This window comes from Passer domesticus, chromosome 11 (assembly GCF_036417665.1).
Source record: "Passer domesticus isolate bPasDom1 chromosome 11, bPasDom1.hap1, whole genome shotgun sequence".
Taxonomy (NCBI): Eukaryota; Metazoa; Chordata; class Aves; order Passeriformes; family Passeridae; genus Passer; species Passer domesticus.
Window position 1 is genome coordinate 14,980,963 of NC_087484.1, and position 11,438 is coordinate 14,992,400.

Genomic DNA, 11,438 nt, shown 5'->3' on the forward strand with positions numbered 1-11,438 from the left:
TTATTTATGTTATTAAAGCAGTTATTACATAAAATTATTAGTCAAGACAATTATTGTTGACATGTTACTGAAGAATTTTAGATAACTGATTTGCTTATTCTTCATTATGTGGTTTTTCTTAGACATCCAATAGTTCTTCTAAACAGAAATTGCCCTGCCTCTCCTAGCCCATAGCCTGTGGGAAGAGCAGAGAGGAGGCACGTGTGTAAAAAGTTTAGCCAGCATAAACCCCATGGCTTTGGTGTTATGACATCATTATCCCAGAAGGACAGGTTTGGAGTCTGCACACTCATCCAGGGGAAGTCGAGTTACCACATGTACTGATTCCATGCTGCCATTATCAGTCATGTCAATGGCAATTACTTTTTTTTCCTTTTCAGGAAGGCACTGTGAATTATACAAAGATCCTTGTGTTAACATCAACTGCCAGAACGGTGGCACTTGTGACAGTGAAGGTCTAAATGCTACTTGCATTTGTGCACCTGGATATGCAGGCAAGTGATTTGTGTGTTACACAGAACATGGTTGTCACTGTTCACCGTGTCTAGAAGAAGACAAATACCAAGTAAGGCTGTGTCTCTTCAAGAAAGGAATTAATTTGGGCTTTGCTGTATTGTGAGCAGTCTAGTGACAGTGAAAAACTTTTGATATTACTTACATCTGCTTTGAACTTTGTAGCAAAAAGGGCCTGTTACTAAAGTGACTTCACAAAGCTAACAGCTATTTAGCACGGCTTATGCCCTTGCTACTTGAGACTAGATTGCATTTTAAAAATAGTATTTTGAAGATTTCCAGGTAACCCAATATATACTAATTGGACACTGTTGAAACTGAAAAATGTTTTAACAGTGACCTTAGTTACTGTGTGCTCAAGAAAGAGCTTATTCCATTATCTTAATATGCAATTGCTTAAAGCCCTAAAGTACTCGTTATGAATCAATTTACACTTTCAGAGTACTGGTAAGAAACTCATTTAATCTTTTGGCCTTGTGCTTAGACTGATGTGATTGGCATAATCCAAATATCTGATGTCAAGATAATTTACAATCTGATGTTCTGTTAGTCATGTAAGGTAATATTCAATGTGAGAGTAATAAGTAAACCCATTCATAGCTGGTTTATAGATCAAATTGTGCTTTTGGATCTCTTCTAATTAAAGGACATTCTTTGGAAAAGAATTAGCTTTCCATTGTACCATGTCAGTTTCTCAGGCAGCAATTATCTACATTATTGCATAGCATATCAGAATATCCATGATCATCTGTTATACCACATTTTCTTGGGATGGAAATTATATTTAGAGAAATGAGATGGAGTCTGTGTGAGGTTAGTGAAGTCCCTTAGTCCTCAGGCTTTATTTTCACCTGGTTGAATAAGGATAATACCTCCTTCTTGGAATCCTTTTGATGTTCTGAGAATGAAGATGTATTGCACTATTACGTGTTTTGCAGCAAGAGAGAAGTTAAATGACTGGGGTCAGTTACTTGCCATCCATAATTTTGGTTTTGTTTTTTTTCCTATGTAAGGTGAAGAATGTGAAATTGATGTAAATGACTGTGACAGCAACCCATGTCACCATGCTGGAACTTGCATAGATCAGCCTGGTGGTTACACCTGCCATTGTCCTCATGGGTGGGTCGGTGCAAACTGCGAAATACGTAAGTTTTGGAGTTCTCTAAACATTTCTAAAAATTGTAAGTTATGTTAAAGGAGTTTTTTCTTTATCTCTAAATACTTATCTGCACAAATACTCTGAATCATACGCAAATGAACAAAATAATGGTAAATTAATTTTATTTTTGGCCATAGCATTTCAAAAATGGCCATGAAAGTTAAAAACTTCTGTTTCTGGGCACCCTACTTTGAGATGTCAGACTAGATTGTCTCAGAGCTGGGCACTCAGTTTGCATTTTAATTGTGCTCAAGCTTCACAGCCTCCCTGCACACTTTGGGTCAAGTGTGTTCCACAGCAGTATAAGCACGTTCCTAACAGGCTTGTGTTGACTTCTGAGCACCTGCAGCTCTAGTGATGTTTCAGCAAAATAACTTGGAACTTGCTTACCTAAGGAAACTGCTTCTGTGTAATTGTTCTGTAATTTAACAGGCATTTAACAACTTTTTCAGTAATAACTTTTCCAGCCATAGGCTAATTTCCATCAAATTTTTTACAAAGAGGAAGGGCTCCAAGGCCAGATATTTCCAGAGCATTCAGTAAGAATTGAGAGAGGTTCCACTGGAAGGAACAGTTTCAGTGTAATCTTGTTTCCTATTTTAGAGAGAAGCTTCACTGTAAGGGCATCCTTATGGCACAGTGGAGAGTCCAGGAGAGACAGAAAGTATGAAGCCCAACTGTAGAAGAGTTAAAATGGAAATTAGGCTTCATTAGTTCTGCTGCTCACAGACCTGCTTTGTGTTTCCCTGATGTTTTTTTTCTTGAGCTAGAGATGTTGTCTCTGCTAGAGAATTTGGCTGTGTATTTAACTGCTTGAATACTCGGGTACTGTGGTCATAGATCCCTTTGACTCATTATACAGATACACACACAGGTTTGTTAGCACAGTTAAGGTTGCAGGGATAGGTGATAGATTAATAAAACAAACAAAGGATGGATTAAAAAATGTTTTCTGTATCTCTTTTACACCAGGAGCATGTGAGCCTTCTATTTTTTATTCTCTTTTACATACACTTTACTTAAACCTATCGACTACTTTTTTTCAAATTGATTCTACTCTTGATATTCTTATTGTTAGTCCTTACTTTGACCCAGTACATTCAGTTTCAGAGCTTTCTGGTATGAGCAAAGACTGCAGAAGACCATTGCCAGCTAGCCCAGACATGGTGACAGCCCTGCCTTTTTTTTATCTCTGTGAATGGCTCACACACTTCCCTGGATGGTGCAGAGCCAGCAGACACTGGGAGCACAACACTGTGTGCTGTCTGTGTACCATATTGCTGATCTAAAATATGCTCAGATGAACTTTTCCTGACAAGGCTGATGTTGGTGACACCTGCAACATGCATGTCCAAGTTGATCAGCAAGGCAGTATAATTCTGCCTGCCTTCACTAACAAGTAGTTGGCTGACAGACAGATGGGTTTAGTTCTTGGAGAAAGCAACAATCATCCTGGAAATCCATTTCCTGGAGTCCCTTGATGAAGTAACAATTACATTTCTGTTATGTGATGGAATACCAAAGGGATGCAAAGGCTTGCATGCTTTCTGAGCCTGCAGATGTGCTGCAGGAATTCAGTGGTGCATGCTCTGGAGTGCTGTGGCTGTCATGCTCTAGTCACTCAGTTTGGCTGTGTGCACCACAGACACAGTGAAGTGCATGTAAACACGCGGGAAAAGGAGAGAAGCAGAAGAGAGGGTGGAAGGAGCCTCTCCTACTGCCCAGCTACTCAAGTATTTCTTCTTTTGGGGATGCAAATTCTTTTATCTTGTGACTGCTATGACAGAAGGCAGGGAATTACTTGAATGTTAACTGCATTAGTAACACTGCAAGGCTGGTTCCCAGCAGAAGTATTCAACCTTACCTTATTCATGGCAATTGTTTTAAAGTGGCTGAAATTACTGAGGTTTTTATCCAACACATGACAGTAGTTAATAAAATGCATGTATAAAATAATAACAATAATAGAGAAGATATAAAAATACAGTGTAAAAAAATCTGGTTTGGACTGGTCATGAATGAAAACAGGAAAAAAACCTTCTTATAACCACAAAAAGATGCATTTTAAAGAACAAATATATTTAAAATTTGAGGGTTACCAGTCTTTTTTCCAGTAGGCTTCATTTCAGCAAATATCTGATGTTCCCTTGCTATACAAGTCACTTTGCCACGACATCAAAGTAAAAGGGTGTGTTGTTATGGGACACCATAACAGGTGCAGCACTTCTGAACTCACTGGGGTTGAGACAATGGTGCAGTGGATTTTTTTGAGCTCTCAATTTTGAATCTATTAGTAAATGTGCTTCTGTTCATCTTTCCAGTTCTCTTTGCCATATTTATTATATTCTTTCAGCAGTTTGTATATAATGGTAATGATGTGATGGAAATTAAATTTAAACACTGCATACTGACTTTGTATTGGACCATCCCTCTGAATGCTAGAATAAGACACAAAGCCAGACTTATCAAGGAACTGGTGTTTGGGTGGCATTTGACTAAATAGATCACATTCTATCCTTTGTGATTTTCTGTTACTGACCATGAAGGAGGATATTGCAACTTTTTTGTAGAACCACCCTATTTATAGTTCCCCACTTTTCACCAGCTGGTTTAACTACTTGAATTGACTGCCTTAACAGGATTTCAGGGTTATCTTCTTGTCAGACTGTTCTTTTTAATTTCCAAGTGCTGTATTTACAAAAAACTAGATAAGATGTATGTTGCCTGGATGAATTGTGATATTTTTTAATATCATCTTATGATCCTTACCAGTATTAGCAATTCCAATTAAATAGGATTAAATTGGTCTTAATTATAAAGAGGATATTCTTTCTTTCAAAATGAAATGCATTTGCCTAAAAAGTTAATGGAGCATTCACTGTAAAAATGCTTACAAATGTCTCATATGAATTCTCTAATGCCTGCTGGTTATTTGTTAATATCATTACCTTTGCCAGTTTTGTAATTATTAATGTAGCTACTGAGGTATGCCAAATCATGTGGTTATTTGAAAATTAACATTATGAAGAATTTCTAGTACACACTGTGTTGTGCATTGAAATAGTATTCTTAATTAATTTTATGAACTTTAATATAACAACTGAAAATACTGTGATTTCAAGCTGTCATATGCTATCTCTAATCTCTGGAGTATAAGATGTTAATCTTTATATTTTGATATGGTGAGGAAAAATGGAAGAAATTTTTCTCATCTTTGTCATCCAGAGATGGAAGACATGGAATCTAAATCAGAAATGTCTTGCCATATATCTGCACACATTAGATCTGAATTCATCCTAGTCTGACAGCCTGACAGAAGCCACTGTGTGTGACAAATGTGCTGCAGAACAGAAATAGAGGCCCATCCCAAACTGCACAGGGCACAGCTGTATTCCCTCCCTCACATCCTGACTGGGCAAACTGCAGTAACAGTGCCTTAGAAACATGAAATCACTGAATGATTCAGGCTGATCAAAACTATTGACCTCTGAAGAAGATAAGAGAAACAGCCAGTCCATAAACTCAGCTCCCATTTGTGGACAAAGTCTGAGCCCCCCTGAGCAGGGAGGTGCTCCAGGACACCTTTCAGTATTGTGACAAAGAGCAGTTCTCCAAACTCTGCCCAGCTGAATCCCACATGTTACAGCTTTGGGCTTTCTCACCACCTGCCTCTAAAGCAGATCTCTTTTTTTTTTTCCTGTCCTTGTACATGCCCTGTATTTCTACCATAGACAGAGATTTTATCCACTGCTGCTGAACTGGAGATTTCATCTCAGGTGCTTGAATTATCTGCCACCATCATCATCCCTGAGAGGTGGCTTCTGAGAATATCTTAACCTCCCAAAGCATATGCTTGGAAGCCCTGTCCCCAGCCTGTTTGAGTAAAGGAAGATTCTAAATCTGTGCAAAGCAGAAGTACATTTGAAAAAGGAACAGGCACCTCCTAGAAATAACTTTTGCAGAGTGTTACATTTCTGTAGTCAGGATGATTCAAGTCTGTTCCTGTTTTGAAGTAATATGAGAACATAGGCTGCCAAAAATGAACCCTGGAGGGAAGTACAGGTTAATTAGAAATATTCTGACCCATGCTAGAGAGAAACAGATATGAGGACATAGGCAATTGATAGAAAATCTGTTTGGCATAGATATAGTTTGGGGATCAAGAATATTTATATAGAAGATCTAGAATACATAAATACAAGAAGCCTCTTCCAGATTGGCTTTACTTTAAGGTCTGTTTTGAGAACCTCAGGGAAATTATGCTTGGAAAAAGACTCCAATGGGCTCCTACTGTAGGACCTCATGAAGTGTCCTTTTTGTCCTTGAAATGCTGAAGTCTCTGCAGTTTGGTGGGGATAAGCATATCATATTGCTTCAAATTACAAACCAAGTGTGTTTAGTACATCTTAAATAACACATTTTAGTGGAAGGCTTCACTATTGGAACAAACTGCACAAGAGAACTGGTTGTTTCCTAGAAGCTTTTGCATAAAACCTGCCTGCCTTTAGAGAGCCTGTAATATAAAAATAACTTAATGCAAGAATAACTCAAATTTCTGTTACTTGGGTTACACAGGAGATCAAACTAGATAGGTGTTCCTGGATGACCTTAAAAATCAACAGAAAAAAAGTGGGTGAAGGTTCAACATAGGGCTATTCAAATTTGTAGCATGTTAGGCCTGGTGGTGTATTGGTAACAGAGCCTGGGGAAGTTCAAATTACCTATCTCCATAGTTTCAAAAGTCAGAACTATTGAAAATTAATATCATAAAGTAGTTCAGCAGGACGGATATAAATTATTAATTAATGATAACCTTTTATTTCTTATTGGCAGATCTGCAGTGGAAGTCTGGGCATATGGCAGAGAGCCTGACAAATATGCCTCGTCACTCCCTGTACATCATCATCGGGGCACTGTGCGTGGCCTTTGTGCTGATGCTGATCATCCTGATCGTGGGCATCTGCCGCATCAGCCGCATCGAGTACCAGGGCTCTTCCAGGCCAGCCTACGAGGAGTTCTACAACTGCAGGAGCATTGACAGCGAATTCAGTAGTGCAATCGCTTCCATCCGACATGCCAGGTTGGTGCTGGGCATGCTGCTGTCCTGGGAAGCTGTTCTGATGTGGCTTTGCAGCTCATGCACGGTGCAGCCAAGTGCTGTTGGCAGAGCCAGTGGGCTGCTCTGCTGGGAAAACACCAGCACTGCTCACTCTTCTCATCTGAGGGGTGACAATACAGCAAAACTCCTTGAAAACAGAGTTATTCTGACTTTATTTGGTGTAACTGGTGAAGTGGGACAGGTGCAGAGTTCTTAGCCTGTCAGATCTTCTGTTAAGGATGTAAAGATTCTTTAACTACTACACACAAGTAATATGATCAGATATTAGGAAAGGCACATAGATTTTTGTGACTCATTTACCAGATTATTCAGTGAGAATCTCTTCACATCACTCATTTTTATGCTCCTATTTGCCTTTCTTACTTGCTTTCCTAGAGACAGTAATTTTTTTACTTTGAAATTCAATGGAATACTTGCAAGGCAGGGCATTGAATGTCAGAATAATCCAAAAGTAGAAGTGGAATGGATTTGAGAGCTCAAGTGTAAGCCATGGCACTAATATGGCATTAAATATACCTAGCTCCCTGCCAACAATTGTGTTCAAAAACTTCCAAAGGAGTTGAGTAGATTTAGAAAGGGCTTTCCTAAAATCTAACCTGGATTTTCTTTGCTATTAACCTGGCTGCTTCTTTCTTACTGCTCTTCAGGCTGCCATGAAGGATAATGTATCACTGCTCATATCACTTGTCTATCAGGTGCTCAGCCCTCCCCCCTTCTCTTGTATGATAAAAACAAACAAAGCAAAGCAACTTTTTTTCTTTGCTAGGTTTAACTAACCCATCCTTTCAGTATCCCCTCCCAGATCATGCCAGCTTTCTTATTGCCTTCCTGGGACAAAGTCCAGATTATATTTCTCTTCTTTTTCGTTTTTGAAGGGGGGTCCCTAAAGCTGGAAGTAGTTCTCTGTCTGAAGATTTATGTCCACCAAATAAACTGAGTAATCACCTCCTGCATCTTCTATATTCTGTTCATACATCTGAAAAAGAAACTTGCTTGGTTTTTGGCTTTTTCTTTTTTTTTTCCCTTTCTAGTGACAAATGGCATACTTTTGTGACCTGTGAGACCTTTTCCTCATCCCAAGATCCTCTCTGTCATTTTGCTTCCTAGCCAGTATGGTTTCTTCTGTGTTTGACATCTCTCTTAATAGGGTGGAACTTTCATTTTTGGTCATTATTTTTCCCCATTTCTTCAATTTGTCAGGATCACTTCAAATTCCAACAGAGTATTCATGTGTGTTACCATTAAAATGCTCTTAAAACAACTGGAGAAATGTGTGCATGTTGGCTGGTGATTGCTGGTAATTCATTTTCTGAATGCTCCAGTTCTGTTTCAGTGAAGATGAAATAGGTTCAATTGTACCACTGCTGAAGTCATCAAAATTATCTGAAATGGGTGAGGCATTCCCCCAGGCTCAGTTAATCACATCACAGCTTTGAGTAGTAGCTCTTCAAAGTGTTCCAACTTCAAAAACGTTCTTAGACTGGGATAGTTTAATGATGATTTTTCAAATCCATATTATGTAGTTAGAAATTACATTCTTGTCCATTGAGGGTTTCCCTATCTTGGAAAAGGTATTTCTACTTAAAGCAAATGAAATGTTTTAATTCCAAATAATTTTCAGTGCCTCCAATATGTGATGCCTTATAAAAATCCAAGACAGAGCTGCCAAGTAAGGTAATTCATGGAGGTTGATTGTTGTGTATATTTTGGGTTCAGAAAGATATAAACCACTGTTTTGGTCATTTCAATCCAGGAAAATGAGAAAAACTTTCATAGTTATTTTTTGCATAAATTCTTAAATCTACATCTATAAAGGTCTGAATTTTCAGAATTGCTGAATCTAAGAAATCTACTTTCAAATAACAAAGTTCAGCATTTTCTGAAAATAATTCCCTTTCACAGTTAGATACCAAAAGTTGTTAGTAATTTTGGAAAGTGGAGGCCAAGGGCAAAGTTGGTAGATTATTTTCTTTAAAGGGAAGTTTTCTGATAAAGTCAGCAGGTGTCTGGGGGTGTGGATGCATGTTGTGTAGTCACTGAATTATTTTAAAATTACTTGTTCATGTTTCTCAGCATTTTTTTCCTGGATTTTTTTTTTTATATAATTTGATCTTTACTAATCAAGGTATTTGCTGTAAGACAAAACCAATGTGCTGGAGGATCATTATTAATAAATATCTGCTTCTAGAGAATGTTCCTAAGAGTAGCAGATCAGAAATAGGTAGTTTTCTGAGCACAAAAAGCACAGCTGTCTTTAGCATCCATGATGCAGTAAAGAAATATTCCTTTTATGTTAAAATGTATACATTCTAAAGCTGGAAGAGAGCAGTGTAACGAAATAGTTGGCTAATAGACTGCTGGCTATGGCAGCCATAAGATGCCATTGAAATGGAACCAAGATCTGTTATTGAAACAAATTTGTTCACTTTAGAAAAGCATTCACGCTGAGTTCATGAATTATCTGGTGACAGACTATGCTGCAGTTAGTTCTGTGTGTGCCCAGATATCAGTAGTCTTCATGCACCACTTACAGTGTAGTTTATTTAATTTTTATTTTCACGTGCTGATCTGTCCTGTCTCTGTCAGTTGAAGAGTCTGGTTCATCAGACTCTGATTAAGTTTTCTTGTCACAGCAGGGTCAGCCTCTCTCCACTGCATATTCTCCCCCTTCCTGTGGAGATGCCTGTGTCAGACTGTGCTGTTCTAAGCTTTCTGAATTGGATGAGCATCAGCATGCACTCATTTCTTACTGGCATAGATCTCCGTCAGCTGCCTTTTTGTAGAAGTGTGATCACGTGCACATGTTCTCTGGTCTTCACATCACCTAGCAATTGCTTAATATACATCCTCTGCCCGGGTTAATTTTCTGGGATTATAGCTCAATTTTTCTAAGCAAGGCACAATACCACTTGCACATCTGACCTTTTCTCTGAATAATGCAGAGGAAATAAATCTTCTCGTTTTCCTCCTCTGGAATCCAAAATAATCCCTCCTCTCAATATGCTTTATCCCTTTTTTAACTTCTGTCTCTTTTACTTCTCTTGTTTAAATTTCATTTGTGGACTCCATTTGCCAGTTGCTGGTTTTGAGCAGAGTAGCAACATGTGGTTGGTTTCTTTATTCTGTTGCTGGGTAAACTCTGAACTTCTGCCTGTTCCACAGAAGTCGGAAGATAGAATTTCCTCAGGATTCAGCTGTCCAATGTTCTCAAAAATCTGTTTGAGTGGAGTTGTTGAGGTTAATAACTGTCTATAGTTAGCCATCTCTTGAAATGTTGTTCTAAGGAAGTGGAGGATCAGGACCATTCCAAATGTGAAGCTGATTTGCAGTGTCTGTCACTCACATATGGAACTGCCTTTGCCAAGAATTGCTACAATGAATGTGTGCTGTCCTCAGAATTGTCATGGAACCCTCAGTTTCTCTCAAGCTATGCAGGTGTCTCTTGTTCAGTGCTTCACTGCAAAATACACTTTCTAATTGTTATTTCATGTACTTTACTTTGTGATTATCTTTGTGATGTGTAATATTGTTATACACTGGTAAGGATGTCTGATCTGCATATTGGAATATCACCATCATCACTCATGAATGGACATGCCAAAGCTAAATGTTGACCCTGAAAAACTTCCCCTGTGCTACTGCTACACTGTTTACCAACCCAAGCACATAATGGTTCACAGTATGGCATTGAAGCTAATGTTAAAATTATTATCCATCATGTCCCTCCAGTATTTTTTCACACTCAATGCTTCCCAGGATCAAGATTTCCACATACAGTGTGTACTCTTTGTTTGAGGAATAATCTTGTGTTTGGTTGCCCTGGAAAAAAAAAAATCTTTATTCACTTGTTTGTATATGCTTTTGTTGTAAGCAGGCAGTTAATTGATCCAGCACACTCTGTAGCAAGAACCTGCAGCTTTTCACTATTGATTAGTCCTCGAATCATTGCCTCTTGCAGATTGTATTGATAATTGCTTTGTGTGTTCCTTTATGCCATCAATTAGATAGCATAGCCCTGCTGTGCAGAACTAGCAGATACACACCCATTGAACAGAGTTCCCATTTAACACTTCTGTCTTTAACATAAACCTGTGAGGTTGGTGATAACTCTGTCTGTTTGCTGCTTTGGGCAGGGGCTGACTTCTGAACCACCTGATCAAAGCAATGTGGTTGAGCAGCTCTGTGGCTCAACCAGATCATAAAAAACAAACATGTGCTGTGCTCTTTTCTCAGCCTTCTCTAATTAGGGGCACATGTCAACCCTGACCTAAAGGAGAAACAGATTTTGTCCTGCTTCCCTGTGTGCAACAAGCCACGTGCTCTCTGCTGTCAGAAAGGGCAGGTAGACTTTGACTGAAATGTCTGGAGAATGCTCACCATCATTTGTATCTCTGCAAAGTTCTATTTCCTTTAAAGCCTTGAGAGTGATGGTGAAAATGGGTGATTCAGAATTCAATGCTGCCTCTGATTTAGTAAGATGCCATTACTTGATTCCTTTATTTAGTTTTTGAAATTTTATCTCATTTGTAGAAAATCAGTTTTATCCATCATGATGGGAATGAGCCAATGTGACCTGTCTGTATTTATTAAAGTAACCTATAGAATAAGGCAGACATTCATTCATGGAAATGAATCTAGTGTAGCCTT

The 11,438-nt window shown here is 38.5% G+C and overlaps 1 protein-coding gene across 1 annotated transcript in view; it reads left to right on the forward strand.

Moving 5' to 3' along the window:
- The window catches only part of DNER (delta/notch like EGF repeat containing), a 111,342-nt gene that overhangs the window by 98,391 nt on the left and 1,513 nt on the right, over nt 1-11,438 (forward strand). Inside the window, exons 10-12 of the mRNA XM_064385883.1 lie at nt 381-494; nt 1,527-1,658; nt 6,506-6,752. Of these exons, the coding sequence (XP_064241953.1) occupies nt 381-494; nt 1,527-1,658; nt 6,506-6,752 (493 nt within the window). The remainder of the gene's footprint in view (nt 1-380; nt 495-1,526; nt 1,659-6,505; nt 6,753-11,438) is intronic.